This window comes from Bactrocera dorsalis, unplaced genomic scaffold, assembly GCF_023373825.1.
Source record: "Bactrocera dorsalis isolate Fly_Bdor unplaced genomic scaffold, ASM2337382v1 BdCtg007, whole genome shotgun sequence".
Taxonomy (NCBI): Eukaryota; Metazoa; Arthropoda; class Insecta; order Diptera; family Tephritidae; genus Bactrocera; species Bactrocera dorsalis.
In genome coordinates, this window is record NW_026038058.1 from 369723 (window position 1) to 393212 (window position 23490).

The window sequence follows — 23490 nt, forward strand, 5'->3', positions numbered from 1 at the left end:
TCGGAATTTTCTTTTACTCAATATACCAATGAAGTTAGTGCAATATACTTTTCAAATTCAGATAACATTTGGCGTGGGGCAGCATATTAAGATATCCGACAGCCAACCATTTTTGCAAATCATAATCTTGTTAACAAATGTTTGATATTATTATTTAACATTTTATGATCTGTTTTCTTCTTCTATATCACATAAAAGATTTAGTTAATGCTGCAAACGAACTAAAAAAACATGACCCATACTTAATATAAACCTCACGGACAAAGAAATAGCACACTTTGAGCATGTAATAAAACGACGTGTATTATATAAACAGAAAATAAATTGAATTTTTTCATTAGCATAGTATAAGTTGTGGAATAAGTAATTTATGTAGAAAATATTATACTGGTTTTTTAATCGTTATATTTTTTAATATTATTAAGGTTTTATTTGCTTTTTTTGGTCTGGACATAGAGTAGCCCGCTTCTACTGAAAATTATTTGTAATTTCTTAAGAATTATTGCTTTTAAGCACTTACAACGTTAATACTTTGAAGAGTGTCCACATTTTGACAAAATTGCTTGACATCGTCGGGCAAACTCTCTACTAACTTCTGGCACCTACTTTGTCGAATTGCGTATTAAGCCTTCCCGATTCCATTCTACCATCTATCCTTACCAATGGTCCAACGCCGTACCACTAAAACGCCACCCAGACCATCGCGCTACCATCACCGCGCTTAACGGTTTTTGTAGTGTATCTAGAGTTATATGCCCGATTTCTGGAGGAATGAACAAATGGCTTGTCATCGAATCATTTGTTACATCGCTCCAAAGTACTACTTTCCAAAATTTGACGTTGTTTTCTAAATGTTCTTCAGAAAAGTTCAGCCTTTTGGACAGTGATGGTTTTTTTCAACTCTATCGTCCAAACAACTGAGCATAATTGGAGCACCTTTGTTCAAGTCTACTGGATACGCTAAACCAAAATTTTTCCTTTATACCATCCACTTTTTCTCGGGAAAATTTAAAAGGATCGGCCTTGCTTTTTCTAATGCTCCTAACAGCATGCTCGTTGTTTTACATGCAGGAGCTTTGTGGATTTTTTTAAATTTATTTTGAAAGTGTGATTTTTTTTTGTCCACGACTGTATATACTTATGTATGTACTTTGCTTCTTGTGTTTAGTTTAAACGTCCCAAGATTAATTCAATAATGATTTCAGGGTTAGTCCAGGCCGGTTCATGACCTCGTCAATAGATTTTCTTGATAACGAATGTACATACTTGTACTATTACTGTTGCAGTTAAAATCTAGTGCAAATAAGAAAATACATATGTACATACTCGTACATATCAGAGTGACTAAACTCAAAACGTTACGTTACTGTTTATAAGAGTCTCCATACCAGCATACTTTAAGTGGTATATGTATATGTACATATGCATGTACATGTATGTATCAATTTCTACTCATGTAGAATGCACCATGATTCTGCTGTGTCCTCCACTCAACTACCAAATTACCTAATACCATCCCATTAACTATTTGGAGTAATGGAGGAGATCTGCTCCATTTGCTTAGATATCATTCCGAGGGGATTAATTTGTTGTTGTTGTTTTAACGGTTTCTCAATCCCCGTTAGGATGGTAAGGGTTATCTGTGTTGTCGTCGACATCATTTAACGGGAGGCCCAGGAAACGTGCTGTTTCGACGGGGTCGGACCAAAAGGAAAAGGGTGTTAAATGAGTAGGCTTGGTAGGGCATGCAAAGAGGTGGTCAGTGTCATGTGGAGACTCGTTGCATGCAGAACATACATTGGGTATGTCAGAGTTCTGGAAAAGTAGGAGTTTAACCTGCTACAATATCCAGAACTGCAACTCGAGCTCTTCGTCTGTGATGGGTGGTGGTTTGACTCCAAGAACGCCATTCACGGGAAGGGAGTCGGTGAAGGTGTTGATGAGTCCACTGTGAATGGCGGTCAGTACCTGTATGAAGTCAGTTGCGTCCGAAGTCCAGTCGGCGTACTGTACGACGTCGTCGACGTAGTCAAGGAAAGACCTTTTGATGCTCCTAAGAAGTGTGGTCCGGAGTACAGTATTCTGACAGGTCTGGAGCTTCCCCATATGCGTACCACTGCATCCAGGCGACGATATTGGTGCTGCGTAATTGAGAACGGGCCAGTCGATTGCATTGTATGTTGCCAACAACGTTTCTTTGTCTTTTCCACATGTGCTGCCGGCTAACGACTTGAAGATTTTGTTGCGGCTCTGTATCTTGGAGGAGACACAATTCCCACGGATTTCATCCGACCAAGACCTGTTTTTTCGGCGATTTAACCCCGTTTGGATCGGTAAGTGTTAACCTGTTTTAGGGGATTAATTTCTTCTCTATTGCCATCGCAACACATTAAAAGTTAATATTCTCTTCCGCGAGAGACCAGTCGACCTTCCAGAACTCTTCATTGATAGTGTTAGATCGGTTTGGTTTTTAGTTAGCAATTCAGCTTCTGATATTGACTTGTATTGGCTGATTTTGATTTCATCCAGCTATTTCATTACCTACGCAAGCACTGGGAATATTGAAGATTATAGCTTGTTTATAACATAAATGTTTATTAATTTATTTTTCATTAATAATATTTTTCACAACCCAAAGGCAAATGATATTGTTATCAGTTTGTAAGAATGATAAGTGGGAGTTTCGAGTATGATTTACTATATATGAGACTAAAATACGCCATTTCTATTATTTCTATGAAGCATCATTAATTCATATATTTCGGAAAATTTATTTAATAAAGGTGACTGTTCTGAACATGTATTAAATTACTTGGAATAGGCATAGGAATAATATAAAATGTAAAACGATGGAAGCTATACATCTATTTTATTAATTTTCAACCTGTAACCAAACTATTTACGTCTGCAGAGTTGCGTGTCAATAGTAAGAGATCAAAACTAAATGAAATGGTTCTTTCGGATATTTAATTAAATTTAAATGCATTTGTGTTCATTGATCGCGTAAAATTTCAAGCTCCTCAGGAAGCGCGTAAATCCGTAATTGCTTTTCTATAATTAAGTCTTGCAGATGTGATAACTCTTGCGGCACATATGTTGCTCCATCCAAATATAGAGCCTTATTCCACGGGCATTCATCCAAAGCAGTTAAAAGACATTTTTTGCTTGTTTCAAAGTCAGTAGACTGGTCTGATAAGAAACGAAGATATAATCTCCAAAATAATGCATTCTTTAACAATGCATTCCTCTTTGACATTGGGCTGAGTTGATCATTAGATAAAGTTTTGAATATATGAAGAATACGGTTACGGATGATTAAGTCATTATATTGTTTATCACTCTCGTTATCATAATACATTTGAAAATATCTATTACGGGCTAAGATAATTAAAAACAAAACTGACATAATGGTTGGTTTGATACGAAATAGGTCTGTACGTATTCTAAACCAAGGAACTGAGTTTAATATACCACAGTGTTGAAGAAGGAATAAGTTCCGAGGATATTCAGTCAGGCCATTAATAATTCTGTCTCGAACTAAGGAACTTGGCACTTTACAATTTGGGCATTTCATTTGTAGTAAACTCAAATATATTTCCGTGATACATTCTCGAAGAAAGCGGTGTCGGTCATTGCTATTTCGAAATATATTCATCAGTTTATCAAGATAAGAAATTGCATCGATTTTTTGCCCAATAAGACACTGGATTAGCACTCGTACTTTAAGCATTGACACAGTATAATCGGGTAATAAATATTGCTCAAGTACCATAATTTCTACACTCTTTTCAATAGAAATCAGATGGTCCAACTTCTCAGTGACATGCTGTAACGCAGCAAGGATTCTACCAGTACCAGGATTTGCGTTATTTTGAATTTGATTGTTAAAAGCAAACGATAATAGAACATGTAAAGCTTTCTCTTTCTTTCCACACCCAATAAGAATTTCTGCAAATGTTACGTAAGTATAGCACAAATCAGATGTTTGAGTTTCGTCAGAGGAATGAGAAGCAATAAGGTTTTCAAATATATTTTCCACTGATTGAACATCTTTTAGATCGTTTAACGATTCAAATTCATATATTGCGAATTCAGTATAATAAATAAGCACATTTCGGTTGGGTGTTTGTTTAAGTAAATTTTTAAACCGTTTTCGACCTGCTTTAACATATTCTTTGTATGATTTTGAACTGTACCGTTCAAAAATCAGCATCAAGCGCTCAAAACGACACCACAACACTATGAATAGCTCGTGTTTTCTTTTATCAATGTTTGTATATGAAGCAGCACAGTCAAGTAAGAGGCCAGTTACACAACGAATGTATACCTCATGACCAATGGTATTACTTAAGAAAGAGGGACTTACTGTCATTTCCTTTGTTAAACTACATATGGCCCTTTGAAATTCCCTCTGCATTTCTTGAGAAATTGCAAAATTGCGTTGTAAGCACACTGCTAAAATGTCCTCAATTGCATCCGAATCACCCATAAACTCCAAATGAGCGCTAAACTTATCTGCCAATCCTTCACATTGAATAAATGGCACTTTAAGCAATTTTAAAATCAGTAATATTAAGTAAAATGAATTTTCTCGTGATTCCATTGGATATATGTAGTGGCATATATCTTCATTAAAAACAATACGCTGTGGATCATTGCATTTAATTTTTTCTGGACATGGTAAAAAATTAAATCCTTGTCGAAGCTTTTCTATACGGAGCCATATTTCATTCATTGGAAGTCCTGATTGTAGAACCAGTTCTTCGAATTCAATTAGTGTATTTTGATCAGATTCAAGAGGAGTAAATCCCTTAAAAATTTCAGTTGTTATATTTAATTCAAGCGCAAGTTTTATTAATGCAATGAACTGCTCATTAAGTCCCGATTGCCGAAGAAAAAGGGCGCAATTGTTAAATAATCGTAACATTACATCATCTGTATTAGATATTGCTGACCCGACAGTTGTGCTTATTTGTTGAGCACGATGCATTTTTCGCATGCAACGTTCATAAATACGTAACACATCTGGTACAATACATCGGGCCATTGAACCCTGGGTTGTCATTATTTGCGCTGTCCATAATGTATAACTATAAGGATCTTTCAATAGTAAACGATCCAAAATTTTTGTGACTTCAAAGGAGGGATATGTGGCGTTTATAATATCGATATAAATTCTATACAACTGTTCATTTCGTGGAAAACTGATTAATGCGCGGTTGATAATATCAAGCTTCTTCTCAGCTAATAAAAGGCGGGACCATTTGTAGGGGTTTCGTTCTTGTAAAGATAATAATTCCAACCATACTTGTATATCAGAACTTGGTTGCAATATTCTTCGATTAAGTTGTCCAAGTCTTGCTGTATACTCATTTTCATCCAGAGCGATTTGCGTATTGTTACATGCTGTATCATTTTGTATATAACATTTGTTACGAAAATAGCGTTTTCCACATTTTAGAATTGTCTCTTTAACATTTGATTTGCATGAGAAACCTTTTCCCAAAACATAGCCTGAACGGTAGCGATAACGGGGGCAGGCAGGTTTATGTAAAGTGCGTACGGTAAGATAGTTCTGGATCTTAGATTTGTCTATATAATACCCCTCAGCTCCGTTGAACTCCAGTATGGGTGTAATCTGTGTATTACAATCAGATTCATATTTTTTTCTCTTACTCTTCCTTCTATGTGCTTTTCTTTTATTATTCTTTGTTTTTTGTGTATATTCAGCATTACTCTCGTCCAATGAACAACTTGATCCCATAAATTCAACGTTTTCCAAACTTTTAATTTGATCATTTTCCAAAGCAAAGCTGCTATTACTTAACCAACTGGACGAAGGAATTTGATTATGCTCTGCATCAGAACCATTGTTTATTCTCTCCTCTCCGTCCGTATATGCAGGAAAAACAGACATTGGATGTGATGTTATATACTAGAGTAATATTCTTTTTTATTTTAAATGAAATCACAAAAGTTCATTACATATGATTAACGCAGTTCACTAAACGCAATTAATTACGAGTTTACTTTTAACTGCAATTAAGAAAGAGTAGCTACTACAATAAATGTTGAAAAACTTTAAATGTTATTTGTGGACTTTATGTCTTCGACAAAACAGCTGATTTAGTTTACTTTTACCTTCAAATGTGAACATACTCACAAGGGTTGCATTTATTTAAATTTGTTTATTTTCTTTACATACGTGCTTGCCTTAATAAAAAGAAATATATACTACATAAATCCAAATTAAAAATTAATAGCCCAATTCATCTGAATTTTGAACAGACAGTAGGAAAAAGGTTAAATAAATATAACGTATCGTGAGTGATCAGTGATCGAATATGATATCCAAAGTTCCGAACGCCGTGTAAATGCAACCGTGTTATCGAATTGCTTTAAGCCCGCTTCGACATTATTTTGTGAACAGACGAGAGTATTGCGATACGTTTATGAGAAGGTGTGATAAATTCTTCAAATTCAATTACAAAAGATTTTCTTAAGTGAATTTCATTTGATGTCTGACTATTAGATTCTTAAAAAGAAAGCAGATTGAGTTTGGTCAGAAAATAAAAGAAAGAGAGACTAGAATTAGAGTAATATTCAAATTTATTTGGTGTGGGTTGCGCTTCGATACAGCAAGTGTGAAATTCATACGTCACGCATTTCCAAGATGTCGGAAGTTGAGAATAACCAAGAAACCAATGGAACTAATAATGGAGATGTGCCTGAAATTGAATTGATTATCAAGGTGAGTATTGTAAACAGTACTAACTTGTTAAAGTTATTTTGATAATATGAACACCCATCTTGGAGAAAATTGCATCTGTTTCTAAACCAGTTGGGAGTATGTGTGAGATGTGTTTAAATTCTGCCTATTTAAAAGCTAAAAGATTGTGTGATCGTAGCACTTAAGTGTGCAAACTATTTGCAATGGTTAAAGTAGATTTTATTTAAAATTAAGATATTTTTTGTCTATAGATTAAGTTGATTTGTTTGTGAATACATACGTACATACATGGTTACGCCATTGTAGCATTTTATTTTTGGAAATAGCAGAACATATTTATTTTATTCCTTCTCAAAGGAAGTTGTATTTTACTTGTAGAAGTTTTATATATACATCCTACATGCCACTAGCAAACAAATTTCTGTCTATGATGCTTGAAAAACAGGTTTGAGTCTAAAATTTCATGTCACTCTTTCTATGTTGTAAACCAACTGGTTGATCTTGTGATTGAATGATTCGCTCTCTAAAATTAATGTTTAGTTTCAAATTTGTAAGTTGAACGTTTGTAAATTTCGTTGGTAATCATTATTTGTGCGTATAAATTTATAAATTGACATTTATTCATCAGAAATGACTCATTAAGCACTAATTATAGTATAATCTTATGTAACGCTCTTTAGTATTTTATAACTTATGAAACAATCTAATTCCAATAGCTGCTAATAAAACATAAATATTATAATAGATTGATAAAAAATTTCGAATGTTACAACATATTATTATTTAATCCATTAATTAGTTAAAAACAATTTTTTTTGTATATAAGTTTATAAATACCTACTTTTAATCTTTACAATAGCGTGGTAGATCAACATATTTATTCTAACTTTGTTCAAACTAACAAAGCTATTTATCAACTTAGTGATATATACGAAATATTTATTACATTTATACTAATAGTGTATCTTGAATATGCATATGTGTCATCCACATTTAAAAATATATGTGTAATCGTGTATAAATAAATTTGGTACAAATTGCAAGTGAAGTCATCGGTTCCAAATCACATCGTTAGTGGTGTAAGGCTGTTTCAATTTATTTCTTATTTTTCTTCCTATGTGACACGTTTATCTTATCGGTGGTATGTAGCATAGCAAATAATTAATAATTATCAACAGTCACCTTCTTGAAAATTGTTACTTTTTTAATTTGGAAAATAGAATAGGAGTCAGTGTTTAAATAATCCGATAAAATATTTGAAACGAGTATTTCAATTTAATAATCCATCATCAATACTAATCTCTTCATATGCATAATAATATTAATACTTATTTATAGACTAGAATGTTTTATGAATTAATTTATAAAATAGATACATATATGTATATGTGTACATTTATAATTAAACAAAAAAAAAAAAAGAAACGTGAAGAAACTACTGCAGACAATTTAGGCAATCGGCGTGATGTAGTGAGTAGAGGTAGCTGACTAAAAATAAATAAATGTTTAGAATATTAATGTAGTAAAACGATATATGTATGTAGTTAATATAAGCATTGATATAACCGAAAAAACGACTTTTTTAAATACATATGTATGTATGTATGTATTGAAGCGACTTAGTAAAAGTAACTGTCTGTATAATTTTAAGTTAAGATTGCATCGCGTGGTAAAAAAAGAAGAAAACATAGTTTAAACGTGAATATGAAATATGTTTACTTCGCTATATATAGTGTATTTCGAAATAAGAGGGCAGTTAAACTTTGTTAGAATTTAAATTTATAAAATAAGTTTGAAAGACGTAACAAAGTTAAATTAGTTCAGTCTATTCCAAAACGCATATAAATGAACTTAACTTTGTATATATATCAAATTTACGTACATAAATCCAGTTAGAAAATGTCTGTTTACACACAATAAAAAAGGACGAACTTTAAACAATATAATTTCTCATTAAACTCAAAAATGGAGGTAGGTGAAGGTTTTTTCTATATTTCCTTGGGATTTAGGATGCTCCCATGCAGTGTACTTCTATAACTCGAGCTTCTATAGCACAAGGTTCTCCATAACTTAACTCTTGAATTGGCAATAGCGTTTAGAAAAGTCAAATTTCATACAAATTTCCTTCCATAACTCAAACTTCCTTAACATGATGTTCTCGATAAGTCGAAATCTTGAATTGGCAATGGATATCAAGTTCCATAGAAATTTCCTTCCCTAAATTGAACTTTTCAATTAGCACGTGATTCTCTTAGTCATAGAAGTCGCCGCGCCTATTTATTGCTTCAAATGTTAAAATTACAGATTATAATGAAGTGGACAATGAGATATGCTCAACCGTTTTATGAACATAAACCAAAAACTGCATACGAAGTAAATAAACTGTACATCGACTTATATTTTATAATTTAAAAAAAAAAATTGTATGTTTTAACCCTATAACTAGAAGTCTCTAACCCAAAGTTTTTTTTTGTGGATTAATGTGGTTCGGGTTAGGGAAGTTCAACTGTATATACATATGCATATATGTATGTATATACACATATGTATGTATATCTCTAATCACATATACATACATATTTACACATCTATGATACATAAATATACGCAATCGCCAAGTACTCTTATATGTATGTTTTAGAGAAATAACTTCAAAGGCGAATATTAATAATAACTATAATTATTTCAAAGATTTTACTTGCAGGGCATTTGTTTACCAATGAGCATATTTTGCTCATACATATGAGTGTATATGTGTGTAAATATCTGCAGCTACGTTATAAAATTTCTTTAGATTTATAGAACTGTATTTTTGGCTTGTACAAATCAGAGAAGCACTTTTGCATGACATCATCATACTCAACCGATACTATGTACTCAATAAGAAATTGATGAGTTTTGCAAATAAGAAATACCTAACAAAAATGAATTGTTGCAGCTCCTGAAATTAAAAAATTGTAAGACTGATCAATGGTTTTATAATGAATATATATTATATTATACATATTTATGTATGTATATATACTATATATGATAGTTTACAATTATCAAAATATTAGGCTTTAAATTTACGTACAATAACTCGCAAATTGAATGTCAACATCATATCCAGAACAATTTTTGAGCCAAATTTTAACAGTGTGTAATAAAAATTATGTATGTAAATTGTTATGGGCACATACACAAACATTTTACGAATGTGATGAAAGTGGGTGTGATTTTTATATGTATTGGATTATCTAAGCAAATGTTTTGAATGCCTCTAAAATTATTTTGGAATTAGCAATAACAATTTCTAATCGCAATCGCATACAATTAAACAAATGCGCTAATAAGGTCGCTATTAAAATGCTATGCCCAATAAAAGTTATAACAAAACAGCAAAAAGCATAAAATTAAAAGAAATTATGTAAAATAATCTGTGCAAATTTAAGTAAAAGTTAAAAAATGATGTGATTCAATATATTAGAGATAAAATGTATTTTATACTTCCTTTACATATGCGTGCATTTATACAAAGCATGATACAGCCAAATCGCTTGTAACAGGGGCTCAGTGTAGAAAATATAGTCGTATACTCACAGATATCATATTCATAAGATGTGATCCCCTAATAGTATGCTTTCATTATCCTCTGCCCATTTTTAGGAAGAATTTATGCTTGAAAATGAAATTGTGGGGAATGCGAACGAACTCAACATCAACAGAATAGCAGTTGGCGATGGTTTAAATGATGTGGACGAGAAAGAAAATATAGTAAAATCGAATTTACAATTAAAACAACTACAACACCAACAACATATAAAGGAGTGTAGAACAACAACTACAGAAAAATCATTCGCTCTACGAAAAGATGCTTTTGCGAAGTGGGGCAACGAGTTTTCAGACGGAGGACATGTTCTTATGCTTACTCATCACGACAACCAACATTTTCACTTCGAATATGTGACCCCCAAACAAGATGAGAACATGCTAGATAAAATTTCCGTTGTGGAACAGCACACAAAATGTTTTCAAACAGATGAAAAACTGAACAGTGAAAAATTAGCCATAAATCATACGAATCGAGTTCCATTCGCGCAAAAGCATATGAAAGATGGAGAGGTGGTTAAAGGGGAATTTTCAGTTGACAGCAACCCAGTAAGCAATTTAGATTTCGCCGCAATGGTAGCCGAGGCTTGCGAAGGAATTTTTGATGAAATCGAAAACGACTTGAGAGCATACAATAACAATAGCAATAATAATAGCTGTCATGATAATGAAATATTTTCTGATTCTGTATGTGATGGTGAGGAGCGTATTGTGAAGAGAAAAAAACGAGCGCATAACTCGGAAGCGGTACAACTTGCAGCAAATGCCGTATTGGACGGTCGTATGAGTTTAGGGGAGGCTGCTAAGTGTTATAATGTTGTGCGTTCAACCGTATCTTCTCGTGTCGCCAAACATCCAAAACGTAAAAGACGAAAATCGAATAAGGAATTAGAGGAACTAATTTACAGTAAACTGAAGGCCGGTGTGCAAATTTCGGAAATTTCGCGCTCTTTACATGTTCCTAAGTCAACTGTTCATTTATATAAAACAAGACTGAAGAATAACGGATTGTTGCCCGCTGTTTGGATTAGGAATGGCAGTAAAGATATGGTTGATCATGGTGTTCAAGAGAGGTTAACGCAAGCATATCGTGGTCATATTGTAAACGGAATGTCGGTACGTTTCGCTGCTGAGTTTTTCTCGTTACCGCTCACAACCTTATGGCGATACATAAAACGCAGGAAAGGTCCCACAGTGAATGACATTGACGATGACATTAACAAATTTGAAAATGAAGAATCCACTGAGAAAAAAAGTTGTGTTAACAACGCTTCAAATGACTTTGAAGAGAATCTGCATATTAATGAAATGAAATCACCTCGATCATATCCTACAGGACTGGGAACAGTTTTTGAAAAAGAAGAACAAACGATAGAACAATCTTTATTAAATCAACTGTTAGAGTGACATAATGTTATAAATTGTATGGGATCTCAATAGTTGAAATTGTATTGTTAAAAAGTAAATTGAATAAATAAAAAAAAATCGAGAATATTTTGTGTTGATTTTTAATAAACCGATATTTTATTGCATTTATGCGCGTTTCGTCATTCCCTATGAATTTGGTATCGCCTAAATATAGGTAAATTTATTCTGTAATTGGCGTGATTCCATTTCTTTTTCGTAAATTGTTATCATAATTAACTATTTACCATCAGTTATCCTATTGAAATTGTGAACCGAAATCTGATTGAAATTAAACAAATGCTTATTAAAATGTGAGTATAAAAATTGTATGTAATGTGTTTTATATTTATTTTTCATATTTAGTTCAGGAACAACAGTTCAAGGTGACATGTTTTTATTTTTTATGTTGTCTTCTTCAATAGTTATATACTTAATGAATCTAATATTATCAGTTTTTTATTGTAAACCACTCTCTTTTCATTGTCAATATTAGTCCTGTCTTTTGTTATAGGTTGATTAGACAGGTTGAGATTTGTAATACATATTACCTTTTTTTAATTAATATTCAAATATTATTGAAATTCAAACATTTAAAAAATTTGAATACTTTTAGTATAATCAGGAGTTTTTATATATAGATCTTCTGGTGAGATAATATCATCTGTAAACTGATTAATTTATCTTACAGGCCTCTACAATCGATGGCAGGAGAAAGGGCGCTTGCCTGTTTTGCCAGGAATACTTTATGGATCTGTATCTTTTGGCAGAGCTTAAAACTATCAGTTTGAAGGTAATTGATTTAACAACATTATATCAATTCAATATAAACGCACTAGATGAAAATAATTAGGTTACGACGGTGGATATGCAAAAGCCACCACCCGATTTTCGGACCAATTTCGAAGCCACACATCCACCTATTTTAATTGATAATGGTTTAGCTATCCTAGAAAACGATAAAATTGAACGGCATATCATGAAGAATATTCCTGGCGGTTACAACTTGTTTGTACAGGTATAATACATATAATTTATTTCTGAATTATTTTTACATATTTTTTCGTTTCGTTTGTCCACAGGATAAAGAAGTGGCAACGCTGATCGAAAATTTGTACGTCAAGCTTAAACTTATGTTGGTGAAGAAAGATGAGGCCAAAAACAATGCTTTATTGAGTCACTTAAGGAAGATCAATGACCATTTGGCAAATCGAAACACACGTTTCCTGACCGGCGATACTATGTGTTGTTTTGATTGTGAACTTATGCCTCGGCTGCAACATATTCGTGTAGCAGGAAAATATTTTGTGGATTTCGAAATCCCGGTAGAATTACATCAATATCGATATAAAAACAAAAAACGTTTTTAATTTACAACATTTTAAATATGTTATTGTAGACACTTTTCACCGCTCTGTGGCGTTACATGTATCACATGTACCAGTTGGATGCCTTCACACAATCGTGTCCTGCAGATCAAGATATCATCAATCATTATAAGTTACAACAGGTCTGTCAAATGTTTTATTACGCGATCTTAATCAATAAATTCAATAAATTCAAAATTTTCTGAAATTTCAGATGCTAAAAATGAAGAAGCACGAGGAACTTGAAACCCCAACATTTACTACTTCCATTCCAATCGATATTACAGAGTAAAGTCGCTGTAATGGTGAAAATAGAAGAGATCAAGATAAGGATTAAGCTTACGGTCATCTTTATCCACATAGCATTATTGGGTTCCAAGCCTTGCTTTCAGTTATATTCCAATTTATTATGCATACCTACATATAACACTTTACAAAGGAGTATTTTTTGTTGTTAAAAATATAATTGAAGCGAAAATAGAATTATATGCATGTTTATATACATGAGTATGCTTACATATATATTCTGCTTCGCATTTATATTTTTGAATTAAGTATGTTTTGCTCAAAAAATTTATTATCACGAATGTTTTTATGTTAGTTTGAAACTGACACTTACAATAAGTATTGATCCTATTTTAATTAGAGAAAAATAAATAAAAAGAGCCCCGCTATTTGTAAAAGCTAATTTAAAATAATCTAGTTCTGTCATAAAGAGTACACAAACAGTTAAATACACTGAAATGAATTGCACCATGAAATTCTAAAAATGTATTTAATCAAATTTAAATCACCAGGAAATATTTGCATACACATGTACATTCATTGTCAATATTTTTTTTTCATTCGCAATTTCTTAATAAATTGAATAGGCAAATAGATTATATTTTTGTATATACATTATAAGTATGTATGCGTCATACAAAATAAATAAAATTTCGTGCATATACTATTTGATATGAAATTAACAATGAGTTAATTATGTTTAATTTGACCTACTGACTAATTTTGTGAGAAGTTTCAATTATAAATACATATTAAATATTTTATCAATTTTTAATGTGGATTCACATATTTTTATTCATCGTTTATACACATTGAAACATTTGAAACTTTCACAATATAACAGAAATATATTTTTGATTATAAAACTGTATGTATATATATACAAGAAATTAAAATTAATGGTGGTGTTTAAAAGGACGAACATATTTAGCATGATGTTTAAGTCTCTTTAACTCAAAGGGAATAAGGCATCTTAAAAACATATTAGTTAAGAAACCTGTAATGCCCCAAACTTTATTATGTCCAACAACGAAATTAGGAGTACTCCACCCTCCCTTAAATTGTGTATGCTTTAACGTTTTGGGATGCACCAGCTCTCTGACGGATATTAGAAATGCCTCTTCAACTTCATCCGCATTGAGTTTTAACTCTTTTAGATTAAAGTCATGAATCGCAGCCACAACAGGCATGATTGCAGCGGTATGTGAAGGGGTTATAAGAGTGCCTGATCCCCAGATATTTAATCGATTTCGAGTCAAACCAACTTCCTCCTCCGCTTCACGCAAGGCACAGTCTATAAAATCACTGTCTTCAGAATCCTTAAGTCCCCCTATATTTATATACAAAAAAGGAATATATAAGATGTTAAACTAATGGTTATAGTTGAAAAACAAACCGGGAAAGGAGATTTGTCGAACATGCCGAGATAGTCGACTAGAGCGCCGAGTGTAGAGTATAGAGATTTCACCCTAGGAAAATAGGAAACCACAACCACTTTACAATGGTAAATCAAAATTTATAAAAACTAACTTATTAAAAAAATGGTACTTACGTAATAACGCCACCGCAGCATATATATATGTATATATATAATCGTTATCAAAAAGGAGTTCTACGCGAAACTACTAAGAACATCCAGGACTTGGAGCGACCGATTACTCCTGCGGAAGCGTTAATCAGCCCTATCACACAATCCATCGTATACTTTTTTTTTCGGGAAAGAAATTAGTATCATACAATACCAAACGTAAGTTCGAAATTCGTAAAGTGGCAGTTAGCGCACCCAAATTTTGCTTGTAAATTCACTTTGAATATAAGTAAACGATTTCAGTTTTATTTATGAAAATTTTATTTTTTCTTCTACCCAGCTTTGCTAAGATGGATTGTGAGATAGGGCGGAATTCGTTAGTACTAAATAAATTTTAATTATATTAATAATTTTTACATTCAACCAGGATCGAATTTAATAAAAATATAGTTAATTTAAATATAAATGTAGTTAGAATGGAACAAAAAAAAAACATGTACAGAGAGATGCTTTGACTTTGAAGGGACTTTCCTCTTATACTATTACAGTTTTTAAACTGAAACCAAGACTTAAGGGAATAATAAGGAATATTTTCATTATTCGATTATCGAGTTATCAAGTATGTATGTATGTACCGTTATATTTGTCTGGCTTTGTTTAAGTATGGTCAAAATGAAAAACGAATTTATTTTGTGTTGCACAGGTAGACAGATAGTAGGTAGAGAACCAGGTACATTATTGCTAAATTCAGAAGGATTGGTGTAGTTGCATCATTGAAGAAATGGACTACTTCGTCAGAAGTCAAACTCAAACGCTACTAGTTTTGTCGTTAAGGAATGATTGTTGCGCATCGTACTCATACCTTATTCCTATTGAGTATATGTGGGCTTATAAGGTTGCTCTTCAGGAAATATGGGCAAATATATCTCCTGAACTTACACAAAATTTGGTGCATTTTATGAAAAAATACTGGAAACCATGATATAAGGCAAAGGTGTACATTCAAAGTATTTTAGTTTTCCTTCAAAAGTATTAAAATGTCAAATTATGCAAACTGTACAAGTTTTATTTGTTTTCGAAAACCGAGTTATTTTGAATTTTGAAATATACATATCGCTCATTTGCTGCAAGACCGGCATAAATCAAAAAACGTGATGTTTGAGTTAAGTTGAGAGTGAAAAATTCATATGAATACCTTTTATATGCTCCGCTTGAGAAGAGGTGTAAGGTTGGAGTCACCGTGTAAGGTTGTAGTCAGTTGAAAACTTTTAACACGTTTTCTGGAAAATCGATTTTTTTGACTTATGCCGGTCTTGCAGCAAATGAGCGATATGTATGTATGTGTTTCGATTATATTATAAAAATAAATAAAGCGGCTTTGTTCTCAATTCTGGATGCTACTCAAAAGTTTTCATAGTGTAGTCACTTCAAAGTCAAACCATCTCCCTATCAAGTTTTGTTTTGGTTCACTGTGCGCCATTATGGAATTTGAAATTTAACAAAAATGTTGATTTAATTTACTTATCTCTAGCTAATGTCCTTTCCTTACCCTTTCATCTTTGCAGAGACATATGAGGACAGCGGCGAATGACCTATCTTTTGTAGTTTGTCCCATCTTCAATCCATTTTGTTGCGTTTTCTTCATACATTGCATTGCGCGTTGTTTATTTTCTTCTGAAAGTAAGATTTCTGACCGTAAGAATTTGTCAACACAGATATTATCGTTATGATTTGGTATCCTTGTTCGTTCCGTTGCAAATATGACAAATGGACGTCGTATGATTCGAAACATAAAACATCTTGAAAAATTTCTAACTAGCATTATAAATAAATAAATATTTTAATCAATGTTCATATATTCAAGTGGTGTCGTCAAATCAGCTGATTGCTTATTTGTTCGTATTTACAGAGAACGTATTCCATAGACAGAAAACGTTTATTCACATACGTTCTCTGATTATACTTTCACGCCTAAACTACATACGATCATCATGCAATTTTCTACACCTACATATGTATGTATGTATGTATGGCAAATGGTATTAGGAAGGACAATATATTTTAAATATCCTAAAAACCATATATTGTATAATTTTTACGAATTGTGAAAAAAATTAATTTGGCAGGTCATATGCACAGTACACAGAAAAGCCGTGCGCAGTATGTTTATTTGACAATGTACACATGAACGGGTTTGTATATACATACACCCAACTCTTTTTTTACACGGTTTCTTTCTTTTTACACGAATTTGAAGTTACACGGTTGAAAAAAAAAATAAAATTTGTAAAAAAATTTTAATCTAGTTTTCAAATTCACTTGGCACCATTGCTGAAATGAACATACTTATGTACATAGTAGCAACTGGGAAATCCCCTTATTCGATAACTCTTACCTACACATTTTGTTGGCATGATATTTATATAAAATATTGCTTAATTAAAGTTTATTAGCTCGCAATATTTTATCAATTGTTCGTGCTATCAATTAGATTCTACCTTAATAAGTGAAATTCTGACCTTAATAAGTGAAAAGTTGTATTTTATATATAAATTTTTAGTAAAGCTTTAAAAATAAAATGTTTGCCCTTGCTACAGTTAACAAAATGTCCAAAACTTCAAAGATTCGTAAAAGACAAGCCATTTCTTTGAACTGTCTGGCAAGAGGTGAAAGTTCAACATCTGCGGGCAAGGATTTTCTCTTAAACGAAGCTACTATCTGGACCATTAAGAGCAATGCGAATAAAATACGGAAATCTGTCGAAAGTCACCATTGGTTAATTTGATGGATATCTCTAGTGATGATACCGACTTTAGACCAATTTGCCGCAAACAATTGCGCTTATTATCAAGTAGCGACAATTATTCCTAGCTATACCAATATTTTTTCTTTATTGCTACATTATAATTGAAATATAATTTTTCTGTTCTTAATTCTGGATTAACAGATTTCTTTTGTTTTGTGCTTGCTCTACCAATTTTTCACCATATATAAATTATGTATTTGAAGTTTTAATGTTCAAAAAAATGCAATTTGTATGCATATCTGAAATTTTATAGTTTTCAACATTTTTTACACGGTTTTTCGAAGTAAATATAGTTTCTTTCATTTTACACGGTTTTTAGATGACATGGAACGTATCCCCAATTTTACTATAGGAAACGCCTCTTTTTTTACACGGATTTCTGAGGAACGCATCTACCGTGTCAAAAAAGGGTTGGGTGTACATGTATGTAAGTAGTTTTTTCTATTAACCCATTCTATTAACCCATAAATCACAGAAACTTTTTTATGTGCTTATAATGTAAACATGACTATTAGAAAGATTTGAAAGTTTAAAATAAAACTCACCAATTTATGTTTTGATCTTATATAACAAGAACTATTAAAACAGAAAAAAGTCGCTGGAAAAGCTAGTAATATATAAACTTGACTGTTATTATTTGAACCGAAGTTAATTTTATTTAATTTCAACATAAAATATCTGATTGAAGGAGTGCTTAAGTAGTTATAGTTATGCTATAATTGCAATATATATCGGCATTTTCTTTCAAAAAAATACTTACATATATCATCCACTAGACACACGTAGGTGATTGTAAATAAGCTACTATACATAAAGTCTATTATTAAACTGTTACATACACGATTACTCTTTATAATTCAAATACAGAAGTTATATAGTACACTGAATATTATTGAAAACAACTTTTTCGATTTCTGCTGTTCTCTAACTACCGATCCGGCTTGAATTCTATCTTTTATCAGAGCAATAAATCTTCAAGTTTGATTTCGCAATTCATGCCATGATTCAATTATATAATGTTATTTATAATTCAATTATATATATGTATATGGTTGTGTCCACAGCCCAAAAATAACAATTTGTCAAGAGTAATTGGACCCATAGTATTAAAATCAGCGGTTTTGTTTTTATGTTGCAAAAAAAAAAAAAAATATTTCAAAGATTTCAACCTACGAAAACGCGTTTTTGAGTGATGACTTAACATGAATAGATTGTAAATAACACAAAATCATCAAAATGTTAACAAACAATTCATGTGAAAAAAACAACAGATTTTGACAATACGAATTCAAAAACTTCTTTCGTAAGAGGAAGCAAGCTTCGCATCTACACAAACTTCTATAATTGAATTATGGTTATGTTATTTCGGAGCGTGTTTCCTCTAACGAAAGAAAACTTTTTACCCATTATGACAAAAAACTTGTTGCTATTTCATGACTTTTTTGTTTAGATTTTGATTATATTGTGCGTTTTACAATCTATTCGCATTTAGTTATCACACAAAGAGCACATTTTCATTGAATGAAATCTTTGAGAATTTTATTTTCAAATCACAAAACCGAAACGGTTGATTTTGATATTGCGAATTAAAACACTATTTGATTAATTTCCTCATTCCATTCATTCTTATAGATTTTTTGGATGCTTTTCTCCTTTCCTCCTTCTTCCTTCCTTCTCCTCCACCAAACAATCTCAGCAGTTTTTACTGAGGTCTGAACTATTCCTGACCACGTGGCAGACTCAATTCCTTAAACAAATTTTTGTTTAGTAACCTGTAAGTGTTTGCAATAAATTATGGAAAAATCTATTTCAATATTTTTATGCTCTAGGTTGAATCATTCCGATAATAAACGAACAGCGGATTCAAAATTCCACTGTATTTTTGACATTCACAGATCCCCAAACCATTAAATAGGGCAAATGCTTCACGATAAGCAAAATACAAGTTCCTAAAAAACGCTCTTCTTTCCTACGACGCACAGTGGCATTTCCATCGGATCCAAACAAATTTGGATTTTTTGGAAAAAATGATATTTCGCCAGTCGAATATAGTCCAAAATGTGTGATTTTGTTTACTCCATTCGCTGCTTCTTTATTCGGTTAACGGGTTTTTGGCTGGACGTCGCGCCCATAATCCAAGATTATTTAGGATATTTTGCATTGAACGTGGATTTATTTTTACGTCAGCAGTTTAGTAAATTGTTGAGTGGTTTGTTGAAGCATGTTGAAAGCGATCGGTAATACACGTACTTTTACAATTCCCACGACAGCCGGTTCTACGCACCGGAATTGTCTCAGATTTTATACGACCAAGGGCTGTTTTTTCGGCGCTAACCCCGTTTGGATCGGTGAGTACTAATTTGTGTTTGTCGTCATTGGAGCAACGCCTTGCAGCAGGGTTGCTCCGTATCCTCCTGACTCGTGCTGGTATTGAGTCCAACCCGGGCCCGGAGGAATTTTTCTGCTGCGTATGCGCAAAGAGGCTCCATCCAAACTCCACCTCGGTCAGGTGTAATACATGCAATGGATGGAGCCATCTTAAGACCTGCTCAGGCCTTAAGACTCACAGGGAGTGGACCACGCGTTACGTGGCCCCATGTTGCCTGCACAATACTGCGACACAAGCCTCTACGGCTCTGCAATCTGCACATAGTTCGCGCGCCGCCACTCAACCAGAGTGGCCAAAAGAGGACCTCTACGGTCAGGAGCTCAAACAGGCAACATAGCTCCCACTTTGACTTGACCACCAGAGTTATGGGCACCTGTAATAGCTCGCCTGATATTACCATTGCTAGTGGTGGTCTGATAAATAGCATAACCTCGCGACCTATGCTAACTCTGCATCAGACCATCTGCCCATAATTATCTCGGCCGAGAAGCCTCCTGATTTCGTGTCTGTGGACAACCGTACCTTCATTAACTTTAAAAAAGCTAATTGGGTCGGCTTCACGGAATTTACTGAGAGCACCTTCAACGCCCTACCCATTCCTATGGACGTATGCGTTGGCGAACGTCAATTCCGCAAGGTGATCGCAGCAGCTACCGCTTCCCGGCTGGAAGAATAGCGGAAATCCGCCGCAATTTCCCAGCCAAAGCAGCTGTCTTAGCTAACGAGCGCGACACCTTACGCCATGTTGAAGTTCAATTCAATGGTCATGCCTCTTCGGACCCGAAGAAGTGCGCGAGCTATTTTAGCCGGCAGTTTACACTGCACCCTTCGGTAGACAAAGCTAAGAGATGTGTTAACCGACGGCTGCGCAAAATGCCAAACAACTGCGTGCCGCTTACTTTCACCGATGAGGAGGTTCAGAGTGTCATCAAAAAAACAAAATCATTCAAATCCATTGTCCCTGATGGAATCAACATGCTAATGCTAAGGCATCTAGGCTTGACGGGAGTAAGTTATCTCACCAAGGTCCTCAACTTGTCACTAACCTCTCTTCAAATACCCGATGTGTGGAAAATCGGAAGAGTGGTGCCACTACTAAATCCTGGGAAACCCGCCAACAAAGGCGAATCTTATCGCCCGATAACTCTCCTCTCCCCAGTAGTGAAGACACTTGAGGCCTTGCTACTCCCACCTGAGTCTAGCCAGTCACCAGCATAGATTCCGGAAAATGCACAGCACCACAGCACTTAGCGTCATAAACGCCCAGATAGGCCGTGGCCTCAATCAGAAGCCACCCTGTGAGAGAACGATCCTCGTAGCGTTGGACTTGTCAAAAGCCTTTGACACAGTCAACCACACAACGCTACTGCAGGACAGAGAAAAAACAACGCTTCCTCCAGCGTTAAAGAGGTGGACCATGAGCTATCTGAGCGGTCGTCAGTCATCCGTACTATTTCGAGGTGAAACATCCAAACTGAGAAGAATTAAACAGGGGGTTCCGCAAGGTGGTGTCCTCTCCCCGCTACTGTTTAACTTCTATATCTCGAAACCCCCGCAACCACCAGAGGGGGTTTCCATAACCTCGTACGCAGATGACTGCACGATGTTGACGTCGGGCAATGGAATCGATGGCATGTGTTCGAAAGTAAACAACTATCTCTCCGACCTTTCTCGTTTCCTCACTGCACGAAATCTCCAACTTTCCCCCACCAAATCCACAGCGACCATATTTACAAACTGGACATAGACTTTAACTTAATATTGCAGTCGATGGCGTCAAAATTCCGACTGTAAATAACCCTAAGATTTTAGGAGTAACCCTCGATAGTCTATGCTCCTTCTCTCCCCATACGACCGCGATTATCGTCAAGGTACAGAGCCGCAACAAAATCCTCAAGTCGCTAGCCGGCAGCACATGGGGAAAAGACAAAGAAACGCTGTTGGCAACTTACAAGGCAATCGGCCGGCCGGTCCTCAACTACGCTGCACCAATATGGTCGCCTGGCACGCAGATGAGGAAACTTCAGACCTGCCAGAATACAGCACTCCGGACCACGACGGGATGCCTCTTGATGTCTCCCATTGAACACCTCCACAGTGAGACGCGCATGCTACCTGTAAAGGAGCATAATGAACTCCTCTCCAGGCAGTTCCTGCTGGGATGTTTCCGTAGGAATCACCCTTACAGCCATCTGCTTGGAGCGGGACCGCCTCCTAGGAGCATCAAGAGGTCATTCCTCGACTACGTCGACGACATCGAACTGTACGCCGACCGGACTTCGGACGCAACAGACTTTCGACAGGCACTGACCGCCATTCACAGTGGAGCCATCTTTCACCTTCACCGACTCCCTTCCCGTGAATGGCGTTCTTGTAGTCAAACCACCACCTATTGCAGACGAAGAGCTCCAGTTGCCGCGAGAAACGCGAGTGACCCTAGCGCAACTTCGTTCTGGAAACTGTAGCAAGTTAAACTCCTACTTATCCAGAATCGACCCCGACATACCTAATGTATGTCCTGCATGCAACGAGTCTCCGCACGAGGTTCTTCTTTTTTCGGCCGCCCACTGCCTTCTTTCGAGTTAATGAATTAAAATTGCTCATTCTCCTATTACTTATTTTTATCTAAGTTACGATTTAAGCTTTCTTTTCTATTGACAACATCACGTTGAACTTTACTTCTTTTCACAAGTTATTCAACAGAAAACACCGCAAGTATTGAAGAGCTCGTGCAGAGACTAACAGTTTCAGAAATAACGGTAAACCAATCTAGTCACAAAATAAAAAGACCAAAGACAAATAGTGTATTTTGTGTGAATAGTGACAGTTTAAAAATGGATTATTAGGAAATTTTTGACTGCATGGGTTTTTTTCAGGCAATGTTTTAGATATTTTCAATAATATGTATTTATGTAAACTCGGGACTTTAATATTACATCTTTATCTAAATTTGTGAGTCTAAACAGTAGTTTCTGCCAAAAGTGCAAATATGTAATCAAACTTTTGGATGGGATGCTATTTACTATTTCGTTCAATGACTACATACATATATGTACATACACATACCATATGTGCGAATGTATGGCAGATGGTTCATTTAATAGTTCTTCATTCCGAAATCTTCTGACCAAGTAAAATTCAAATTTTGCGTCAAATGGAATTACGATAAAATTAAAATATTTATAATATAAATTTGGGTCTGATGTTTGGGCCTATAACTTATACTTCTAGTATAAATGTGCATACAACAATTTTAAATTTCTAATATATGACGTAGGAGTTGTTATCATCCTTAGAAAGGGGTTTGTCACATATTAGTATGCAAGTTAAACGTGTTATTATTTACCGAATTCCGGTTTTTTTATTAATGGGTTGTCAAAAAAGTCTTGC

At 34.2% G+C, this 23490-nt stretch overlaps 3 protein-coding genes across 5 annotated transcripts; 1 reads left to right on the forward strand and 2 right to left on the reverse strand.

Moving 5' to 3' along the window:
* Positions 1 to 2755: 2755 nt before the first annotated feature.
* LOC105228251 (nuclear exosome regulator NRDE2) lies at positions 2756 to 6106 on the reverse strand. Its single transcript, XM_011207995.4, has one exon. It carries the CDS (start codon positions 5915 to 5917, stop codon positions 2993 to 2995), a length of 2925 nt encoding a protein of 974 aa, XP_011206297.2. The 5' UTR covers positions 5918 to 6106; the 3' UTR covers positions 2756 to 2992.
* Positions 6107 to 6297: 191 nt separating this feature from the next.
* Positions 6298 to 14066, forward strand: LOC105228250 (chloride intracellular channel exc-4). Of its 3 annotated transcripts, XM_011207994.4 has the most exons (6): positions 6407 to 6751; positions 12417 to 12518; positions 12579 to 12743; positions 12808 to 13050; positions 13125 to 13235; positions 13307 to 14066. In XM_011207994.4, exons 1-6 carry the CDS (start codon positions 6674 to 6676, stop codon positions 13382 to 13384), a joined length of 777 nt encoding a protein of 258 aa, XP_011206296.1. In that variant the 5' UTR covers positions 6407 to 6673; the 3' UTR covers positions 13385 to 14066. The 3 variants fall into 3 exon arrangements, with proteins under 3 accessions (XP_011206295.2, XP_011206296.1, XP_019846597.2); XM_011207993.4 differs by lacking the exons at positions 12417 to 12518; positions 12579 to 12743; positions 12808 to 13050; positions 13125 to 13235; positions 13307 to 14066 and adding an exon at positions 10379 to 11815 and having other exon boundaries at positions 6298 to 6751; XM_019991038.3 differs by lacking the exons at positions 6407 to 6751; positions 12417 to 12518; positions 12579 to 12743; ... (1 more) ...; positions 13125 to 13235; positions 13307 to 14066 and adding exons at positions 6768 to 7871; positions 10379 to 11815.
* Positions 14067 to 14134: 68 nt separating this feature from the next.
* On the reverse strand, positions 14135 to 16865 carry LOC105228249 (mitochondrial coenzyme A diphosphatase NUDT8). The gene is made up of 3 exons (XM_011207991.4): positions 16455 to 16865; positions 14774 to 14846; positions 14135 to 14707 (listed from the first exon to the last, which is right to left on the reverse strand). Exons 1-3 carry the CDS (start codon positions 16725 to 16727, stop codon positions 14274 to 14276), a joined length of 780 nt encoding a protein of 259 aa, XP_011206293.2. The 5' UTR covers positions 16728 to 16865; the 3' UTR covers positions 14135 to 14273.
* Positions 16866 to 23490: the final 6625 nt, after the last annotated feature.